The 22,877-nt window shown below is 42.7% G+C and overlaps 1 protein-coding gene across 2 annotated transcripts in view; it reads left to right on the top strand.

Moving 5' to 3' along the window:
- The window catches only part of LOC118117874 (rho GTPase-activating protein 29), a 31,396-nt gene extending 8,914 nt beyond the window's left edge, over positions 1–22,482 (top strand). The window contains exons 3-22 of one of the 2 annotated variants that reach the window (XM_035170495.2): positions 6,827–6,970; positions 11,062–11,158; positions 11,436–11,508; positions 11,763–11,823; positions 12,425–12,574; positions 13,219–13,283; positions 13,384–13,494; positions 13,921–14,001; positions 14,480–14,650; positions 14,763–14,900; positions 15,376–15,563; positions 16,644–16,813; positions 17,367–17,501; positions 17,929–18,027; positions 18,630–18,793; positions 18,882–19,070; positions 19,148–19,285; positions 19,496–19,728; positions 20,223–20,523; positions 20,602–22,482. In XM_035170495.2, coding sequence (XP_035026386.1) covers positions 6,827–6,970; positions 11,062–11,158; positions 11,436–11,508; positions 11,763–11,823; positions 12,425–12,574; positions 13,219–13,283; positions 13,384–13,494; positions 13,921–14,001; positions 14,480–14,650; positions 14,763–14,900; positions 15,376–15,563; positions 16,644–16,813; positions 17,367–17,501; positions 17,929–18,027; positions 18,630–18,793; positions 18,882–19,070; positions 19,148–19,285; positions 19,496–19,728; positions 20,223–20,523; positions 20,602–21,747 — 3,854 coding nt within the window. In that variant the 3' untranslated portion in view covers positions 21,748–22,482. Of the gene's footprint in view, positions 1–6,826; positions 6,971–9,899; positions 10,277–11,061; positions 11,159–11,435; positions 11,509–11,762; positions 11,824–12,424; positions 12,575–13,218; positions 13,284–13,383; positions 13,495–13,920; positions 14,002–14,479; positions 14,651–14,762; positions 14,901–15,375; positions 15,564–16,643; positions 16,814–17,366; positions 17,502–17,928; positions 18,028–18,629; positions 18,794–18,881; positions 19,071–19,147; positions 19,286–19,495; positions 19,729–20,222; positions 20,524–20,601 lie in introns of those variants that run through there. The other variant, XM_035170496.2, reaches the window with a different exon arrangement.
- The last annotated feature ends 395 nt before the right edge of the window (positions 22,483–22,877 follow it).

Below are 22,877 nucleotides of genomic sequence, written 5' to 3'. Positions count from 1 at the left end.
TAACCCATTAAATTGTTTTGTGATTCAGACCAAAGGAGTGGATCCAGGAACTTTTTAATCCCTTTCTTAATACTATGATGAATACAACACAAATCATTGTTCTGCAGTGGCTTAGCTGTAAGGCTTGGTTGAATTTATAGGGACTGTTGGGTCTTGCTAGAAGTATGCGCTTTATTTTGGAATCAAATTGATTAATAGACAGATTACAGCCTTAATTATACTTGTTAAATTTGATAAAAATGATACAAAATAGAAAGTAGATTTGTTTCTCAACTCTACGATTTGGAGTGTTTGGGAAGGCGTTAATATAAAGTGGCTTTTATTTCTCATATTCTAATGTTGTGACACCCGATGCACTGTGTTGATTCAACAATGCGCTGTAGTTTTGCACCTGCTCTGAAGTCCCCCCCCCCAAACATGTAATGAAGTGTTGAAGAATTAGCCTGACGGCGAAGCGCAGACCCCACAGAGTGTGGTTCACTAATAGGCAGAGAGCGTGGAGCTGTTTATGGAGTGCCTGCTGTTTACTGTCTGTGTGATGTCTGGGGCCCTGCTCCGTCTCCAAACAAGGCATGGGAAAGACAGTGAGGCACCCAGCAATGCAGCGTTTGTTTGGAATGAGGGGGAAATTAGTGTTTGCGGATGGAATCCTGACCAAACAATTCCACCTGTCGCAGATCAGGTTGCAGGCGGCTCAGCAATGCAGGCAGTTTGTTAGTATTTCATGTTTTCTGACCTTCTGGATTGTGATTAAAGAGTCTTGAGGATCATCTGAGCTCATCTTGTTCGGTCTCGGTTTCTCTTGGGAAAGTGTCTGTTTCCATCTGCAGCAATTTTGGGGTGATGACTGTTTCTGAACAGGGAACAATACGTCATCATTGTGGTAAGACTTTGACAGACGCACGTCTAAAAGAAAATCTGAAAATAATCTGCCTCTGTGGGTGTAAATCCACCACCACCACCCCCCTCCTAGTAAAGAGACAGAGGGGGAGGGATGCTGATGGGGAAATGTGGTCTCCTTGGCCTTTCAGTAAAGCCCCGCGGCTGTTTCCCAAGTAGCACTGTGTCACCAGAGCTGCTGAGGCTTGTTTCATGTCGAGCTGATCGCGTGTCCAGACAGGCCAGTTGATTGCCTGTTGTTATCAGTGGGGGGAGCAGAGGCTGTAACCTCTATCAGGCCACCTGAAGATTCGGATTAGAGTGGTCTCTCCCTGCGCCGGACACACAATGAGCTTTGTTAAAACACAATGGGACCCCCTCCCACACACACAGAGCAATTTAAAGGGTGACATTAATTTAAAAGGAAAATGTTTGAGCGACTGTATTGTGTCAAAGTTGAGTCACCACTTAAACCTGCAATTTTTTGGCAAAGATTGATGGTATGTACAACGTATACTCAGCATGCAGAGTGACAGCAGAGGAGGATGAGTTTCTGTTGAAGTTTATATCGGTCTGCTTCAAACTCGAATGAAATTGAGTGAAAATCGCACACCCACTGCTGGGAGAAACATCCTCGATGAAGAAGGATGATGACAGTGCTCGATGTAGTGTCTCTCTAAAATAATCACTTCAACTAAAAAAAGAAAACAGAAGCAGGGTGATGAAACATCTCCCAATGCATCATGGGCATAAATAGCAAGAACGCCATGTATATGACACATCACGCACCCAGGGGCCACTGCCTCCCACCCGAGTTGCGTGTCCGTTACTGCAGGGAAATATCCTCTTATGATAACATTAGTGCCACGCAGGCGGGCTTAGCGGACTTTTCTTTGACCAAAGCCCGGCTCAGACTACAGGAGTTTTAATATCCCAACCGATTTTGAAAACTGTTTGCATCACACACACAGAAACTGTGCAGATTATCTGCTCTCTAATCTCAAACAGGCACATACTACAAGATTTGAAAATAATGGCTCATCGCACACCACACACACGACAGGATATTATTAAGATTAGCGTGCCAGGGGGAGCAATCAGGGAGTAATGCACGTGATCTCATTCCACATGATCTCATGGGGAAGTAAATGTAAACATAACGGAGAGTGTGGTGCAACCGTTGACTGAAACTGTAGTTCATTTTAGTTAGAGCAAACAAAAGCAGAAGTCCGGATGACAAAATGAATTGGGAGATGTGGTCACCAGGGATTGTCTGTTCCTCAGAAGTGACATTTTTAACCGTCGCCTTTAATATCTGACAGTAGCATGCTTGCTAATGTTAGCCTCAAGGTCTCACCTCCATTTACATTCCTTGTTAAACATGTTATCATACACATTGATCAGGACGGCCCTGGTGAGGCAGGGAGCAGTTTGGGAGTTTTTAAGAATTGTGAACCCCTCACATTACCATTACCAATTAAGGTTTTTTGGCCAGTATCTATCGAGTTGCATGTGCTACAGATACCCTGCATGAGAAGCATTTAGGGAACTTTGGTAAATTGCAGCAGCAGAATATAACCGGATCTAACTCTCAAGAGTTAGACCCGGCTTCTCAACTTCACGAGTCTCTACAGGCACATTTGTCACTTTCCTCATCCCCTACCATCGCAAGTAAATTCACAACCTATGAGAAACACTGTACATGAAAATAGCGGTGAGAGAGTGGAGCACACCCAAGTTGCGTGCATGTTTTAGTTCTATTTCTACTCTAAACTGTTGATGCTGAAAACTGCTGAAAAGGTGTTTATTTTTTCACACAGAAAATCGATTGGGAATCATAGAGGAAATCGATAGATAATTAGAATCTACGTCTACATTTTTATTTTATTTGTAATAGTAAATGTTTTTCCTCAAAGGGTGGGAGGTCTGGATCTTTGTAGAAAATAGAAGAAGCAGACACCAGCTCATCCCACCACAGTAAAGAAAGGCGATGCGGCCTTGAGCTGCGTTGGCGTTGGCAGTGGGGGGGGGGGTCTTCCTTTAAACAATATGGCCCGGCTCTCTGCCTCAACGCTGTTATCTCTACCAAAACAATAGCAGGGTCCCCACAATTGCCACCAATTTCCACTGCGCCTTCTGATGCCATTGTTGTGACAAAACCACTCACCACTGATTTTCACCAGCTTTTTTCTCGGCTGTCTCATGCTGCACTGAGCACGGATCCTCTCACACCGTTCAGAGCACAACACTGGTGGCGATCAGTGTGAGCTGTCACACACAGTTTGACCTTGTTTTGATAACTTTATTCCCGCTCTTGATTGTTGAATGGAATGTTTTTGTATTGAATTTTTTTTAATCTGGGTTTTTAGGGTGAAGATTTAACAGTGATCTGAGTAGCCTAATTTCCCACAGACTGTGCTCACATGCACACAAACAAACGGGAAAGTCATGTGCACACTACAAAAAATGATAATTTTAACCATGATGAAACATATTTTTTTGAATTAAAAAAAATAATGATTCAAACTTTGTCATTATGAGGCAAATGTAACAGCATAGTTTTTGCCCTGGACCCAAAAATGTGTCTTTGAAAATTCAGTATCCGCTTAATTATATATTCCTTTTATATTACAGCAGCACAATACATGATTAGTCCAAAGAAGGTTTACATTAGTGCTACATACAAATACAGACTCTATTTATTTTACAATTAATTGTTAATTACAACAAAAATGAAACAAGTGATAAAATACAAAACATTCAAAATCACAAATAAAATGTATATATACACAGGTATAGACTATGAAGCTTTGTTGGAAAATGAATGCAAGATTTTGACAACCCCTCAGCACTTCATATGTGTAGATTAAATCATTGGTAATGTAAATGCACGAAGCTCTGCTGTCATTGTTGTGGACACGGTCTCGGTTTACTGAAGGTCACTGTCACTGTGTATGTCATCCATTAAAATTGCTGGCTGCTGTTCGTTTCTTTGTGCTTCTCCATCGCAGTGTTTTAACTCTGCACAGTGGTGTGGCAGCCGGCAGTGGGTGACGGTAAACAATGGATACAGCCTGTACCAGTCCATGACAAAATGTCCTTTTTGGCCTCGACTTCAGTCCAGCTGATTGGCTCAGGACATCCGTCCGTCTTTGTTGCCACAACATCACAGCCTTTTGTTTTTTCCCCTTTACAACTCGTATCTCCTCTGCTCCTCTGCAGAACAGCTCAGTCTTAATTAAATTCTTTTCTTTTTCAGAGGAAAGGGAAACGGGTGATCCTAACCTACATTACATCTGTGATTCCTTCAGTCATGCTCAGCTTCTGTCATGCAAAGTGTGAATTCTCCCGGCGTGTACCTCATTAGGACGCGGCTCTCATATGCTAAGAGCCAAAACCTCACCCTTAACTTTGATAAGAAAATCTTCAAACACCAGTGAGCTTACCAAAAATACCCCAATGACCACAACTGAGGAGGAGGGTTGAAAGGAAGGGGAGGGTGCCTAATGAAGGCCCATTGTCGGCGTTGGGAGGGAGGGGGACTTCAAAGTGTGTGTTGCTGGGTCAGGGACTTTTCGCCTTGGGGCTGGGGAGCAGGTGAGCCCCTGATCTACAGGAGTTTTACTAATCCTGAGTGGGGGAATCTGGGGACGAGGATTAGTTAACTTTTGACCAGCTAAGATCGACTTATTTGTTTTCTGAGTTGTTACCCTGTGATTCTTACCTACTGTCGTTCATAAACAGCGTCACAGATGGCCGTGGTTTATGTGTCAGTTGTGGATTTTTACTTTTGCCAAATCATTTAGTACGTGTGTGTATGAATAATAGAGGAGAAGCAAATACGACACACACACACACACACACACACACACACACACACACACACACACACACACACACACACACAGACCCCACACACACACAGACCCCACACACACACAGACCCACACACACACACCCACCCGGGCCCTGAGTTTCCCTTCCTCTGTAATTCCAATGAATTCAGCCTCTCATCTCACTCTGCTGCCTGCTGGGATGGCATTTATGAAAAACAGATGGCTTTTTTCTCGTTTCCAGACGGTGCAACTGCTTCCTCGAAAAACAGCGAGATAGACATGAACTCACCTATTGTCTTGTGGCAGCTTGCAGAGCCTCCGCTGATTAACACGCATTAGATCCTGACAAGGACTGGAGAAAATGTATCATGTCTCTATATGCACTTTCTTTCTTGTCGGGTTTTATTTCTAGATTAAGAGCTTAAATCTCCGTTGAACACACAGCAACACTGTTTTCTAAAGCAGGAAACATCCTATAGAGGACCTTTAAGGCTGTGATTAAGTGTACAAAGGGTCAGGAAAACCCTTGGTTAAATACAGCCATTCTCAGACATGAACTCCGGAAGATGTCCATAAATTTTGAGTTTGCCTGTTATATATGAAAGAACACAGCAGGAAATTGTCCGAGTCAGACGCGTTCTCAACAACAGGAAAATGTCCAGAACATCCAGGTGATGGATGGCACCTGGATAAGGCAGCAGGAGGCAGGAAATTACATGTAAAATCCGCTGTGTCAATCACATGTTCACAGCACATCAACACTGACGTCAGCCCTTATAACCAAAAACCTCTGGAATCTCACCGTCTCTCCGATCTGACGTCTTTGTTGTCGTCTTCTACTTGTATGGCTGCTTTCTTGACACTTTACTAGCGAGCTGGCAGGAAAAGTTCTGGAAATGTCAGGAGCAACTGATTAGAACATTTGTCTTTTCATGTACATTCCCTCAAGTAAATTTCAGGAACATTTCAGAAGTTCATAGAATGACTGAAAGCCGCTGGCCTCAACACCGGCAAATGAGGGTATACTTCTGCTTTGCCTGGTTCTACAGGAAAGGCATACCTCTCAAAGAAGAACTACTGATCGAATGTGATATGGTCAAAAGGCTAATCGTGGACGAGCAACCTGAATGCATTTTGTACATTCTTTCCCTCTTCAAGTGTCATCCTCTGAAAGCTCACTGGTTAACGGAGAGCAAGCCAACATCTTTCTCAACTCCTCCTTCCACTCACCCCGTCTGCTGCAGATAGAAGCTGTTGCACATTAGTCACCTCTGAAATGTTGTTTCTTCATCTTTAGCATGACTGTCTCTTCATAGTTGCCAAATTGCATCAGACGGAAACGCAGACTCTGTATTTAAGCTGTAAATAGTCAAACAAGTAAAAATAAATATGGCATTTAATTGTTTCTTAAGTCAAACAGGGATTTATGACTTAGATTTGGATGAGCACACTGTTTGTTGTGTCGATTTAAAATCGGTGGCTTTTGTGTTAAGTCTGACATTCGTCAAACTCAAGGTCGACTCTGCCTCATATGTAACCACACAGCACAAAAAGCACGCAACCATTTCTCTCTCTTCTCTTCTTCACCTGAACGGAAATGTCTGCTGTGACTGAGACACTCAAACATGTTTACGAGTCGTGTCCGTTGTCACTCAGCCTGGAGGAAATGCAAAAGCAGTTGCATCACACTAGTTTCCTGCAACTGAGTTTGTCAGTCACTTTTAATCACCACTGTCTTTGTCCTCCACGTTTCGTCTGGAGGAGCAACTGCTCACGTTGAGAAAACATAACAGAGCACACACTGTCTTTTTTCGCCCTGAGGGGAATTGTCTAGATCAGTCAAAAGATGACAACATAGCTTCATAGTTTGAAAATGACTTTTTTTGCCAAGTAATACGTGTGGCAGTTACAAAAGGAATGCAAGGAATTCATTTGACACTGTGACTCAAAATACATTTTTGTACGGTGACTTGGACAAATACAAGAAAATGCATGAGTGAAATCTGTCCATCTCAGGCATTTGGATATAAGGAAGCTTCTGTTGGTCATGTCCTCATACGTGACTTCACCTTTGTGACGTTGTCGTGGTATCACCTTTTGTTTTGGTTCAGAGAATCTGGAAGGTCTTCAGAAGGTGGTGCAGGAGCGTTTGACGGAGCTGCTACGTGTCCTCAAGGCTGTCATCGGCAAGCACCAGACCCTCAACTCGGTGGACATCCTCGGAGCGGCTGGCACGGTCATTGCCAAGGTCAAAGGTCAGTAATTGCCCCCATGGCCTGCATGCCGGTGAACGCACACACATGCCTGTATGATGATCAATTGTATTGGCATGAAATCTCAATGTGGCGTTACAGGATGAAGCAAAGGCCTCTAGGTGTTTCATGCCAGTGTGGGGAATTCTTTATTGATTTATGCTCGGTTGGAGTTGGCTACGAGATTTGTTTTTTTTAAAGAACATCATGTGAGAGGTTATTATTCCTTACGCTGCTCATCCGTTCCCCCGTCCCACTGAACGAAAACAAACACAAAGACTCAACTCACCAGTTGATCGGCTGGAAATGTGATCCACCGCAATTCTTCACTTGACTTGCACACAAGAATCTCTACAGCGGAGACGACATGGCTGTAATTTGCATTCCATATTGCAGCGACTGCGGAGGCCCCTGGGCTCGCTGCTCGTCAGCCAAGCACATCCTCGTTTCTTCATTCTTTTCTCTGTGTAGACGGTCAAAGGTCGTCTGACACCTCACCTACCCTGGTTTTTCTTTAACCTATGTATTTAAAACCACTTTGGCTTCAATACCAGTTCCTTAATGATGCCATTTAATACAAACTTTATAAAAAATGACATTACAGATTATGAGACAATCTATTTGCCACATTTACGTTTAACTTAAATTGTTGGTTTCAATTGTTTAGTTTTATCTTTTACATTGGCATTTTCCCCCTGCATACATTTATGATATAAATAATAAACTATTCAGCACAACTTGAAGTAGTTTCTGGGAATCTTGAGGTTACCAGACAACTGATGCACTTGTGTTTTCCCTACCTGCATATATGACATTTTCATACAACAATGCCTTAGACGGCCATACGTCAGCATCGTTAGATCTTAGTACAAGCATACTCCATGCTTATTGACTCAGTGACGCTGATAAGATTTAGTCTCAAGGTATGGAATGACGTGGCATGTTTTCATATTCTACAGTATCTCAGTATCTATGTGGTTGGTACCTTTTTGAAAATATTTGAGTTGGGTACCTAGCCCTTCCTGTCTCAATGCTGCCTTGTGACCTACTTTTCCGAATTTTCTAGGAACACACCTCAGCAATGTTTAACCCACTGAGTGCTACCTTTAATACATGTAAAATGCAAAAAGGAAACAAGAGATCCAAGTCAATATATGGTTGTGACAGTGTAATGGAACTGACAAGATGGAAAATGAAATTCTTATTTGTAACTGAAGGTTTCTATTATTTATACGCTTATTTATACATCTATAAAGACTTGAAGGCAGCACTTTCTAGGAAACCTTTAAACAGTTAAGATGAACTAAATGGTTTTCCTAAACCTCCAGACTTACAAAGTACTAAAAAATACTTTTTGGTAGTACAAGTGATGATGCATATTAAATAGTTATATATTCACTATAGTAATAGTTTTTTCTTTTATCAATTAAAGGACATGCAGTTCCGATAGGTTACCATAAACATTTAAATAATTCCAGTAAATACCAACTTGCATAAAATAAATCAAATGTTGTGTGCAGTGAGTTATACAGGCTTTGAATTTGGGCTAAAGGGAACACTTATTTACAGTCAGTACTTGGTGTCAGCAAAGGTTGAAGATATCATTACTTTCAGAGAAGAAGATTATATTTGTATTGAGTATATTGCTTCCTAAAATTGCCTGGAAACACCCTAACATGGACAGAATGATGGTGCTACAGTTCACTATGACAGGGCAGTGTGACATTGTTCCTATCTGTAAGGTTAGCTCTGTCATTTAATACTGCAGTAAATAAACTAGTTGTGTTTGTGTCCTGTTGACATAAGCTTGGGAATTAGCTTTTCCACAAGGGGGTGCTTTACATCTCCATCTACCCTCTGGCTGGACGTGACCCTAATGGCCAGTAACACAACAGTGATACAGCCGGGGAGCCAAAGGAGGAAAGGGGAGTGAATCAGCGAGACGTTAGAGATGAAAAGTCAAAGGTTCGGATGATAACAGGTCTTGTGCTCCTCTCTTGTCTTCAGAGTGTGTCATCCCCTGACTCGTGTTTCTCTCCAAGTATCCTCCTCCTCCCCTCCCTCTCCAAACACAGAGCTGCCGAACCAGTTTCAAATGCCATTTACATGTAGGTGTCAATCCACTCAAGCTCCTCAAGAGCACCTGCTCTTGTTTTTAATTTGACACTGTAGACAAATTTTGACAAACCTGTAAATGTCAGGAACGTGCTCAGCTCCACTCAACTGTGTAATGAGCAGTGTTTTTTTTTTCTTTCTAGACTATTGAACTGCGTTTCCTCCTCCTCCGTCGTTTGTGTGTCATAATAATATGAACTTTGCAAAGGCTTTCTTTGGCCTGAAAACCAGACTCCAACAAAGTTTCTTTCCTGCTCACGTTTTGAGCTAATGTTCATTTCCCTTCTTCTGGTTGAGAAACTGCAGGACGCTGCAATAAAAGTGTCAACCTCCTCAACTTATTGGAATTCTTTCCCTGCTCTCTGTCCTCCTTTTGTCTAGAGGAGATGTTGGCAGCTGACATAGTGTGTTTTGTTTACAGCAATCAATCTTGTATGTGCTGGCCAAAGACACTTTCTTTGTCTGTGCAGATAAACATATTGTTGTTGTTTATTTAATTGATCTAAAAAAAGCATGCTGCCCCGTGATCTTTCCTGCATGTATTATGATTGTTTTTTTAATATTTCCCCCAAGAATAAACCTATTATATTCCAGTAAACTTTCAATCTATGACACCAGAGGATTCACGTTATATAACAGAATTAAAATAGTCAGACATGCTTTCACTCACTCGAGGTATTTTTTAGGGGTTAATTGTCCCAGTTACAGCTCAGCCGTGAGAAAACAATGGCCCCTGTACTTGAATGATGCAGCTTCCATATTTCAATTGTGACAAGGGGGGGGGGCAGAGCTCTGGAATCATTGTTATGAGATCCACAGGATGTCCTGAGGAAGAAGTCAGAGCAGAGTTGTACGCTAGCATTCAGGGCCAGGGAGGTGCACGGCAGGGAGGCTCGCACCGCTGCGTCTCCTCTCTCTCTGTCTCCCAGAAGAGTCTCCCTGGAACGTGGGGTCCCCCCCCCTCCAACCAAGGAGGCCATGACCTTTCTGTGCTTCTTCGTGAGTCGGGAATTTACAATTATCAAGCCGCCGTTGACATGGATTTGTTTGCTCACGAAAAATGGCAACCGCAAAAGCTAGATAGCTGCTTCGAAAACTGGAACTGTTGGGAGCTATTTTTTTTTCCAGCAACTGATTGTTGAGTTATTCTGGCCCTGGTCACTCGAGAGTGACGCCAGGTGATCGGTTGAAAAGGTGAGTCTCGTCGCCGCTGTCTAAAAACGTTACATGTCACAGAACTCAAGCTGTGTGAGTGTTTCCTGTTTCGGGGCAGACAGGAAGTAGTCGGATTTCACTGAGTGTGTCTTTGGTTTCTCTTACTGCTTTCTGCAAATGTCCTCTTGCGGAGTAAACTGTTTCCTGAGAACGAAAGCGCCGTGCGCATGTTTGCGGAGGTTTGTTGATCTGCAGTGACTTTGTGTGTTATCTGAAGTCTCTGGACATCCTGCTGCCAAAAGAGCTCAAAGCAAAGAATGTGTACAATTGATTGAAAGAGGACTTTTTGAATTATAAGACATAGGAACGAAGGAGGGGAAATTTGGGATTGTTTCTGAATAATCCTTAAATACATATTCTTAAAGGTCCTCGAGGCTGCTTCAGAAGAAATCTTTAGCTTTTGCCCTTGTATGAGCCAAGTGGTTACGTATGATCTGGAATCAGTATTAATTCAGCAAAATGAAAAGAGATGATACTATGGGACAAATTACAGCATCCAGTCTGCATTTAATACATTGTTGTTGGGTTCAGAATTTAAACTTAACCTTTTTGTTTTATTTTCATGTCATTTATTGAGTCTGTTGTTGCTGTGTTAATATCTGTGGATACCAGTTTATGCAAAGTATGCTCGACCAGTCAACAATGTTATTCATACAATTGTGTGAATAACATTGTTGACTGGTCGAGCATGCTTTGCATAAACTGGTTTGCATTGTGGTTTTATTTTATCTAAAGCTCTTTTGTGTTTTTATCACTCTCCACAGGCGTCAACTTCAAGGAAGTGAACCCAGAAAACAGTAAAGCTATATTTGGCGAGATAGACACATCCATCGACACTTTGGCGTTCACATTTGGCAATGTGTGAGTACAACGCTTGTTTGTCTTTTCAACACCACTGGATTATTTTTTTATTTATTGCTGTTTTGTGTAACTGGCAAGAAAAGTGCTGCAGATTCCAGCCAACAGATGTAAGCTTGTTTGTCTTTTCCAACTTAATCTTATATAAGCGTATATGTATGATTTCAGTCATTTCCTTTGTCTGAATTTGTCGCTTTGAATAACACCATACCTCTCAAACTGATTGGCTTGCAACTATGACCGTATGAAACTGTACTTATAACACACATCTGCCCTGCAGAGTTTCTGACTTCCTTATGGGAGATGTGGACAGCGGCCCAGGGTTGGGGATCCCCCAGACCAGGAGAAGCAGGGTGAGACACCGTTTTTCAAGTCCCAGCTTTTAGTCCAGATTTTTTTTTTTCTTCCAAGCTTTGTTTTGAAACATGACAGTTTTCAAAAGGGTGCACTAAAGCAGCAATTTCACCATGCCTTCATTTAAAGAAAGCCTCAAAGACTTGCTTTCTGCTCTTAATTGGTGTGTTGAGAACCCAGTCGCGTCTGATGTCTGACTTTGATTGTATGTCTGCTTTTCTCTCCTTTTCATCTAAAATGGCTTTTTTCACAGTCTTTCGACAACCTCTCTGTGGATCCTGAGGGATACAGTTCAGAGAAAAGCGACCTTGTGGGTAAGTGTCATTCACGTTTTGTCATCTGCCTCCGAGCACAGCGAGTGTGAAACGCACTTTCATTCTGAAATCTAATAGCTATTAGCGGCTACTTAACAATTTGTTTAATGGTTGCGCTTCAGGCCCGAGCGGCCCAGAGTGTCAGTGTGTGAGTTGGCCGAGTGATTTAGGTTTTGGATTCTCGAATGCCTGAGGTAGACCCGCCCTAAACCTCCACTTCCACCCCTGTTATTTCTGCTGCTTTTTTTCATGCAAGCTGCTCGTTTTCTCCCTCTCCGGCCACATATCTGACATTCTTTGCCTGTTTAGCCATAGCTCCGTGTGGGATGGGCAACACATGGGATTTGTGTTGAATCCGACGGTGGGCCGCTGGGAAAAGTGGTATCACAGTTTAACCAATGAAAATTAAATCACGCTGTTGGGACTATTTTTAAAGATACCCGACACTTTTACATCCTCCTACTCTGTCAACTTCATTCACCACCCACACACATCTGGTGACACTGAGTCACATCAATCAAGTACTTGGCAATTTTGTTGATACCATGTGTTTCCAGTGGCTCTGTTTTTGATGTGTGTATCTCCTCTGCTGACTCCACAGGCCCGGAGGTGCCGTTGTCACGGGAGGAGGAAGTCGACTTGACTCTGCTGAAGAATGACAGCGGGGTGGAGTCTGCTCTACTCTACGCCAAGGCCTGGTCCAAGTACATCAAAGACCTTCTGGCCTGGATGGACAAAAGAATGGCCATGGGTGAGAGACTGAGACTGTTGACAGTGCACTGTATTGCAAACAGAGAGATACTGCATCGCGTCATAGTTAACGTGTATCCCATTTTGGGCGCCTGCCAGCTCACCTGGTAGCACTGACGCTTGCATACGGAGGCTTGAGTTCCTGCAGCGGCCGCAGGGTCGGTTCTTGGCTTTCAAGCGCAAAAATGACTGTAGCAATGTTTTTTTTAAATCCTCTGATCCATTTTCAGAAATATCTAAATTATTGGAGAGTTTCTTTATCAACCATGACAAGACACCTGGAACTTCAATATCATTAATTGCAGATGTACTGTGCTTGTACTGTATATGCACATACTCGACATGCTAGAGTTTATAACATAGTGTTTTCAGCTGATTATATGAACAACCAAATTACAGAGCTTAACTTGACTGAGATCACACAAGCCCAGCTTATGTTAACTATTAAGAATCCATCTTTTGTTTTTTGTAATAATATTTTTGCTAAAACCTTTTATATGTTTGCGTTGGGTCTCCATTTTTATTTAATGGTGTAACATGCTGTGTTATGTGTAATGTAATGAACATAATGAGTTCCTGTATCACCTGACGTGCTTGTAGCCCAATAACACTTAATTTTCCCTTTTTGCATTTCTTCTCTTTTAGATATTGAATATGCTAAAAGTTTTGCCAAAATGGCAGAGTCTGCAAAGACACTGGCCAGTCAACAGGTAACCAACTAGAACTGTCTCCCCACATCTTTCATTACAAAAGTTGTTTATAGCAAATCATAATGGGGAAATCAATTTCTTTATTTCATTCCTTCCCAAGGACTACATGCCATTCAGTGATATCTACGTTTCCACATTCAAGAAGGACATTGAATACAACCAGCTGCTTATACAAACTGCAATGGCTCTTCAAACAAATAAATTCATACAGGTAAGAGTGAGAAGAAGAAATAAAATGTAGCCTACATAGGGTAAACTTTAAATTATCTTTTGCTTATTTCCCTTCAACATGTTGAAGATCTATTTCTTACACTACATGTGTCTTTCTTATTCCCAGCCTGTTTTATTTCCTGTCTTTCTAACCAACATTTTGGACACAACCAAAGCCTGTAGTGGAATTAATGGTCAAGAAAGTTTGGACAGAGAAAGTTTGAAAGTGTTTGGGGTCAGATTCCCTGAAAGCATCTCGTCGAAAGTAGTATTTACGGAAAGCCAACTAATTAAGACACACACACGCATTTCTTGCATAGTTGACATCCAAATAATTTATTGTGAGAAAAGCCTTTTGAGAATACACTTGGCAGGAAAACGTTTTGAAATGCCTCATTGTAATTGTTGACCTTCCATCTGCTCCCAGCCTCTTCTCGCTCGCAAGAATGAACTAGACAAGCTGAGGAAAGACATCAAGGAGCAGTGGCAGAGGGAACAAAAGAAAATGGTATGTAAAGAGTCCCTATACAGTCACATACTATAAGGTAGTTACCCTTGAGTCAGTAGCAATGTGAACGAGCTTCCTTTTTGTATAAGAGACTAATCAGCATTCCACAGTTAATGCTGTCAGACGGCCAAGAAATTGTCAGATATGCAAATGTGAACTTAATTAAAATGATTTCATACAGTCATTGGCACAAAGCCATTTTTTAAAGTTGCATTATAACTAATATATATATATATATATATATATATATATATATATAAATAAAACATTTAACATTAAAATGAGAAATAAGCTAGTTTTCTTTTTGTCTGCTCCGCTCTTTTTTCTCAAATCAGTGTTTGTTTCATTGATTAATATTAGATAATTTCCATTCACACGCAAGGTTGTTCACCCACAAAGGTGTGTCTGATAATATTTATAATATCTGTTACACACCCACTATTTTAATGATGTTGACCTATTTGTGTGGTTTCGGCAGCAAGAGGCAGATGCAACGTTGCGTAAAGCACGAGCGCTAAAGTCCCAGAGGAGAGAGGAGTACCAGAAAGCCCACTCATCTACCAACCGCTCCCAGGAGGAGCAGTCCAATAACGCTGGTAACAAACAGCTGGAGAAGAAGAGGAGGCTAGAGGAGGAGGCTCTGCAGAAGGTAAAAATTACAGTGGGAAAATGAATGGTGCTGTATCATGTATTTTCTTGACGATTCAGTGCTTCTGTCACTTCCTCACACTCTCTTCCCTGAATCCGTTGTTTTGCTTCAGGCGGAGGAGGCACAGGACCAGTACCAGAGCTGTATGGTTGACGCAGGCGTCAGGAAGATGGATCTGGCCAACGCCAAGAGCACCATCCTCACACAGCTCCGAGAGATGGTCTTTCAGTGTGACCTCACCCTCAAAGCTGTGAGTTGACAGAAAGGACATTTACAAGTATTTTTATAGAAATATCTTAGATGCACAGTGTAGGATACAGTTGTAAACAAATGAGTAGCCACACAATGAGAAATAGAAACATAAGACTGAAACCATTCATTTCAATTTAATTAAAAGATTTTAAGGATTCACACTTAATATGTTTAAATGTTTTCATTTAAACATAACAGCTTTAACAATACATAAACTTACAAACTGTACTTATGATCCTTTAACCCTATTTAAAGTCATTTCTAGGCTGACAAAACCATACCAATGCTGTATAATGACAAAACAAGCCATTTGACATCGACAAAAAAGAAACCACAGGACATGCAGGAATGTTGTCTCCCTGTATTTCTGTAAATTTTTCTTTTATTCCTTTACAATCACTTGAATCCTTTTTCATTCACTCATGGCTCACTTGCTCCCTCACTCATTAAAACCCTAATTTGTTATTCTCCAGGTGACAGTGAACTGGTTTCAGATGCAGCAGGCTCAGACCGTGTCACTTCCTGCCCACTACCAGTCCCTGAGCGAGAGCGCCAAGTTGTATGAGCCGGGCGAATGCTACGCCGAGTTCGTCCGGAACCTTCCCAAAAACCTGCCTAAAGAGCGTCTGCACTCCGACTCCATCTCCTCTGACAATACCAGGTACCCGGAGGACTGTGGCTTTGAAACTGCTAAGAAAGCATGAAATCCTCGTCTCGAAAATCTGACTTAAGCTCCTCAGCTTGTGCAAGTGTGAAATCTGCTTGCTCCACTCATGTTTGAGGGTTTATAGTCGGGTAGATGAGGGGTCACAAGGCAGATTGTAGTGAATGCAAAAGTCACAGGCCACGAGGTCATATATCTGTGTTTGTTCAGCTGTTTTATTGTTTTTGGTCCTTTTGGATTCAATTTCAGTTTTACACAATGGGGTTTCGACATATCTTAAAGTCTCTCCCACCCTTTTGGAAGCTACTTAGTTCTCCTTTCAGCAAAGGTAACTGTGAGTCAGAGTGGGAGGAGGCGAGAGAGAGGGAACCAAGGAGAGACAGAATGCGTGTTGAATTTGTTGCCCTTCCTCAGGAAATATCTGTGGCGCAGGCTGAATGCGGCAGGGGAGATTGTGAGCGTGAGAGTTTGGCTCTGGTTTAGCTCACGGACAAAATAAGCAATGCTTTATAACTTAGGTTTCTACGTTAAATGTAGGATATATGACGCTGTAGCTCAAATAGCATTGGTAGTTACAACAAATCCCATGAGCATTTGGGATTAAAAGACTTTGAGCAACGTCTATTAAAAACAAAACCCTGAGGGTCCACAAGCTGAGCCTAATGGACAGAAGCAGAAAAGTTTCTAGGAGCTAATATTCCTATAATACACTGTAGTAACCCCAGTACTACAGTATATTAGTGCACAGTGTTACTACTGTAGTATACAGATGACAGACACAAATTTGACTCAATAGATCAAAAGATGATGTGCTATTAATTCCTCATTCATAACAATGCAGATAAATTCCTCATGATATTGACATTAGGTGTTAGCACAACAGATTACATGCTAGAAAATGAAAAGCAAAACTTAGCGCCTGATGAAGCAATGTCTGAGTCACTTGTGTTGTTCAACAAACCTCTGCAGATTCACACTGGGTAATATAATAATAGAACAGAAATAACAGAAATCTTGCTCAACAGTGTGAAATTCATCATATGTAACCTTAAGCCCATATTTTTTTTATTTCCCCAGGTTTTTGTTCAACAAAAGGTCAGTGGGCAGCACTCATTCCTCCCACGGCAACCTGTCGCAGGCGTCCATCACCTCCTGTGACGTGCTGAGCGGGGACGAGGTGGACAGCCCCTCGCACCGGCCGGCGAAGATGAGCGAGCAGAGGTCCAACAGCAGCACAGACATACAAGGTGCAGATGAGTTAATGGCACTCGTGGGAAGATCACAAGCCAAACAAGGGGAGCCTTTGTATTTGCAAGTGCTGGGATTATCAACAGACTTCAGAGAAGCTGTTGTTTGATACTTAGTATTCACACAAGCATATAATTACATTCTGACGGTCAGTAATTGGTGAAATAACACTTTTAAGATATGGGTTATTGTAATTCAGACATCTTGACCATTTTGTGTATGTACTGTGTGAATGTTGTTGCTGAAGGCTGCAGGCAGAATATCCCTGGTTCAGATGAACTTGAAAACCTGCCTGTATCTACACACGATCCTCTCAGGGTCTTATCATTTCATCTGTGTCATGGGAATTTTCTCAGCACTATAATCAAAACAGTTTGAGTTGTGTGTTGCTTACTCATCACAAGTCTGGAATATCTGTGTGACTGTTCGTCTCTGAAAATAACAGCAACAACTGCTAAGAATATCACTAAGCGGGGCAGTGGCACGCCGCTGTATTTCTCCTCAGTTTCTCAGTCGGAGTGTGAACGGTGGTCTGTATTTGTTTTCGTGCAGCGCTCCGAGGCCAGGCCCCGCTGAGAGCCTGGGCCTCCAGCAGCCAGGGAAGCCAGGGCGGAATGTGCAGTGACTCGGAGAGCGCCGGAGGCAGCAGCGAGTCGAGGTCCATGGACTCCCCGACCGCCAGTCCAGGTATGAGGATATATTTCAACAAACCTTTATTGACTCAGAAGTATTAAAATACGGAAAGGAGGATGCAATATTTGTGCAGATGAAATAAAGAAAAATGCTAAAAATCATCACTTTGAAAGGCTAAAATGAAAAACCGCTTTAATCTGTTAACAAGTCTAAACGAGAATGTCGGCACGCAGTTATTTTCTAATCTTTTGTGTAACTTCCTCATTGTTTATTTAATTCTGCACTTCCCTGTACAGCTGAAATCGCGAGCCACGCTGTGCATAGCTATGACATATTCATCACTAACTGTACACATGTAGAGTATTATAGCTTGTTCTTGTGCCAGTCTACTGTAAAACTGTACATTAATGTACATTATAATTAATTTCTAGATATTAAATTAATGGTTTCAAATTATAATCACTTTTCTTTATGTGTGCAGGTGACTTTAAACGACGGCTACCCAGGACTCCCTCCACTGGAACCATGTCTTCTGCTGATGACTTGGATGAGAGGGAGCTACCATCACCCTCAGACAATGGTGAGATGTGTGTGTGTGTTGTGTTAATGAAGTTGTGTAATATGCAGCCCTCTTCTTTGAAAGATGCATGTCAATGTATTGTGTACACAGGTTTTACACTTGTGTCTGCAGTACCACAGTCAGTCTATGGGTCTATTTATGTGACAGGAGTTAAGGGAGGCAAAGAGAAATAGTGAGAGATCACTCTGCACCTCACAGATGAACAGCACTGACTCTGGTGGATTTTTCGTGCAACTCCTCCTCCCCCCCCCGACAGCTGCACAGAAGGGGGTCGTGTTTGTTCTGGCATTTAGTCTCAGCTCACACTTCCTGTATCTGCGCTCAACTCTTCCAGTTGATGCACGTGTTTGTTTGCTCGTTGTTAAGTGAAGCAGCAGACCACCTCTTTTATTTGACCTAATTTCTTTTCAGTTTTCCAAGAGAATTAAAATGTGATTGTGTGTGTTACATGGTGAAATAGTAGCTTCTGGTCATTATATTATTTAGATCGTTTTATTGGATTGTGACTCAATTGGAATGTGAAAGGAGAACTAACATAAACAAGAACTCAGCATGAAGTCACCTGTGTGTTCAGTTTCCTCATCAGCTGATGTGATTTCCAGGTCTGGCAGAGATGGTGACGGAGACGGCCAGTTCTCCGGGTCCCTTCCGAAATGCTCAGATGTCCAAAGCTGCTCAAACCCACAAGCTAAGAAAACTGCGAGCGCCGTCTAAATGCAGGGAGTGCGACAGTCTGGTCGTTTTCCACGGAGCAGAATGTGAAGAGGTATAATACTTAACGTTTTTACATTTACTCTTTCGTATTTATTAATCAATTACTAAACATTTGAGTTTCTTTGACTGTCTGTTGCCAGTGCTCCCTGGCCTGCCATAAGAAGTGTCTGGAGACGCTTGCCATCCAGTGTGGCCACAAAAAGCTGCTGGGCAGACTTCAGCTGTTCGGCATCGACTTTACCCAAGCATCAAAAAACAGCCAGGATGGAATCCCCTTCATCATAAAGAAGTGCACGTCTGAGATCGAGAGTCGAGCCCTCAACATCAAGGTAAAGTCCGTTTTATGATGCATGTGGATTTGCCACCTAAAGATTTTCAGATTGATGGACCCGTTGTTTCCTCACAGGGGATTTATCGTGTAAATGGAGCCAAATCCCGCGTTGAGAAGCTCTGTCAGGCGTTTGAAAACGGAAAGGACTTGGTTGAACTGTCTGACCTCTCACCTCACGACATCAGCAACGTCCTCAAACTCTACCTTAGACAGGTACACCTCAAATGCTTCTTTATAAGGTTGAGTTAGATGTTTTGCTATTGCACAAGATAATATTATCATTTCAAAATGGGACATTTCAGCAAAAAAAAGTCTTTTACTCTTTTTGCTGTTTATACTTCTTGAAAATACAAAATTTCATTGAGTAAACATGCCCTGTTAGCTTAATTTTCCACCCGACACATCACTGTTTCCTTCATACAGTTACCAGAGCCACTGATCCTGTATCGATACTACAACGACTTCATCGGCCTGTCCAAAGAGTGTCAGCGAGTGATAGTGGAGGAGGTCGACAAATCTCCCGACACCCACACTGGAGAGAAAGGCGGCCCGAGCGTCCAGCTCAACAGAGTCATTTTCAAGATCCGAGATCTGCTCCGCCAGCTGCCCACAGCCAACTACAGGACCCTGCGCTTCCTCATCGCTCACCTGAGCAGGTAAGGGCTGGAAACACAGAACTACAGCGAGTAGATATATGTGCAATTCTGCTCAAATACACTGAAGCAAACTTCCTCAAAAGACACAAAGGTTAATGGAAACTTCCCTAAAGCTCAGAGGAAGTGTTACAAAGAACATAAACTCTGTTTACGGTCATCTTTTTGTTTAGGGTCTTTCCCCCTAATCTGACACAAGCACGGACTTTTTAAAAACGAATGATCATTTCCCTATTATTTAAATTTGATGATTTTCTAGAAATCTAATCTAGAAATTACTGCTATTTGGTGTTGTTAAGTGTCTATGAATGATTTATGGACTTACAATCACATGACAGAAAAGTGTTTTAGACGAGTGACTTGAGGCAGGTTTGAGTTTTCTTCCATTGAAGGTAGTTCAGTAGTTAGTTCAGTTCAACCTTTACTTCTTGTCACAGTCAACACCGACTTCGGTATGTGTTATAAATTAAACTAACAATCCCTCCTTACGACCTCAGAGTGAACGAGCAGGCGGAAGAGAACAAGATGACAGCGAGTAACCTGGGTATTATCTTCGGCCCCACGCTGGTGAAGCCCCGGCAGACCGACGCCGAGGTGTCCCTGTCCTCCCTGGTGGATTACCCCTACCAGGCTCTGATGGTGGAGCTGCTGGTTCGACACTTCCACACGGTCTTTGACGTGTCGCCTCTGGCCGGCTCCGACCTGTCCACCACCGGCCAGGGGTCGCCTAAGCTCACCCCTCAGGAGAAGCTGCAGCGGCTCAGCAGACACTCCACCTCCCTGATGGACATCAAAGAGGTGAGGACGGGAACTGGACAAACAGATCTTGTTTTAAGTGACTATTTAATCCTTAACTGTCCATTTTTGTTCCTGCAGAGCGCCAAAGTGTACAAAAGATACTCGTCGGTGATCCCATCCTCGCACATCCTGAACGAGGTGCAGGAGGTCCAGCCAGGAACGGACAGAACCGACGGCTCGGCCCAACTCAACGGGGTCCAGGCTTCCAGCGGAGGAGAAGTCCAGAGGTCAACTTTGGTGTTTGGCCGTCCCAGCATCACCAGCCCCACTCTTCCCAGCGCGGCACCAAAGGTCCAGTTACGCACCCAGCGCACCAGACAGGGGTCCCGACCGATCAGCATGCCGCTGGAACGTCTGCCCGCTCCTGTCCAGATAAGCGAGAGGAATAACCGAAACGCTGCTGCTAATGTTGACGCCGCCTCCTCCGAGCGGGAGAGCGTATCTGAAACAATACGGGAGATACCGGAGCCGGAAAAGTCCCGGCAAAGTGGCTCATCCAGAGTGAGCACCTACTACATCACACCTTTCATTGACACGCATTCAATGCAGAGGAGAACATGGGACAGGAAGTACAAGCACTATGATGTTACACCCAGGACTGCTATGATCGTGGCCAACCTGCCGCCTTCCAGCGCTGGAGTGCAACCTGTAAAGGCCACGGTGCCCGTCACACTCAACCCCACTGAAACCACCACCTCTGTGGTCTCCACCGCGCCCAGTTTGACCAGCATCTTCTCCACCAACCCCTACACGGTCATGCCCGGCTGGACGTCTAAAAGGGAAAACGACACAGGCAATTCAGTCGGTGGATCTAGCAGCTCACCAAACCTTCCACTTACGCTCAGGGCACCGAGAACTCTGCAGCCTCCTCCCGGAACTTTCTACAAGCCGCCGGTTTCCAGAGCTCGGACGCTTCCAAACTGGACTACAACTGTTACCACCACCACAACCACCACCTCCGCGCTCGCCTCCGTCAGCCCCGGTCAGGTAGTCACCCCGTCCCCTGCCCCGACAAGCCCCCTGCAGACACCGCTCCAGACCCAAGACTCCACCGACAGCGCCATCGACCCCGGGGTCTTGACCTCTGCTTCCCTTTCCCCACCCCAGTCCCCACCCCCGAGTAGCCCCGACGACCTCAGCCCCAGCGAGACTAAACCCGTCTACCAAAGACTGCGAGCTCGGCGGCTGCAGGAGCTGGAACACAGGGAGGCTCATTTTGTCTGATGCCAAATTAAAAAAAACATTTTATCTGTAAATATGAATGTATCTGTGCCATAGTGTATACTGGGGGGGGGGTTACCAACAAGCTGAGGGTGGGAGGAAAATAATAGGCCTGTGAAATAAACCATGAAAGTGTTATAAGTACTAATATATTCTATTTTACACTTTGAAGTCATAGCGTCAACATTGCTTGGTCTACGAGTTCAAAACAAGCGAAACAGAAAAAACAACGTTGAATGTTCAGTGTCGCGTTCTGAAATATCAAAAATGTACATTGTTTATTTTTTATGTCAAAGAAAATTTGCCAACCACAATTTTTTTTTGTTTGTAAAAAAAAAAAAAGATTTAAAGTCTTGCTCAGTTTTATTTGTTCCATAATTATATTTTATTTTAATCACACAATGCACTTAATACAGGTTGTAATTCTAATGTTGCCTTTATTGTTAAAATTTGCTAAATGTTGCATTTTATTCCACGAGGAATAGATGACGGTAATTTTTTTTTTTTTTAACATGAGGTTCTTAATTTGAAAGAATTTTCCACCGTAGCCTGTGATTGGTACATTTGTTTTCTCAGTATGTAAGCCCTATGTATCTGTTTACGTTTTTTATATTCATACATACTGCATGTTTGCCACAGTCATTTTGTCTCATTACAATTTTGTGACTATACAGAAGAAAAAAAAAATGACATGCAACAATTTCTTGCTGCAAATTAAACATGTTCTTTAAACTGTTATTTCCGCTCCAGTTGAGTGTTTGTTTTATTTCAGTGCTTCAAAAACAAGAGTTTTTGTTATTTTTAAGCTTTGTGGTATAAACTGTTATTTGCAGTTCCCAACTATTCCCTGTTTCACTCGTGTATCCAGATTATCAGATTTATTTTTCGCTGTAGTGGACAAATTGCAGTGAGATGCAGTTGAGTGGATTTAGATCCTCTGCTACAAGTTAGGATTTCAGTACTGATTGATCTGCCAATTATTTCTCCATTAATAATGTCCGACCAACAGCCCAAATCTCAAAAAGTTCAAACTTGCACTGATGTAAACGAAGGATAACACTATTTCACGTATTTCATTTTAAGTATTTCCTGTGATTTCGGAGGAAGTTTCCTGCTTAGACCAGTGGAATTTG

The sequence above is a fragment of the Hippoglossus stenolepis genome, chromosome 11, assembly GCF_022539355.2.
Source record: "Hippoglossus stenolepis isolate QCI-W04-F060 chromosome 11, HSTE1.2, whole genome shotgun sequence".
In the NCBI taxonomy this organism is placed as follows: domain Eukaryota; kingdom Metazoa; phylum Chordata; class Actinopteri; order Pleuronectiformes; family Pleuronectidae; genus Hippoglossus; species Hippoglossus stenolepis.
Note: the sequence above shows the minus strand (reverse complement) of the source record. Positions and strands in the feature narration are given on the sequence as shown.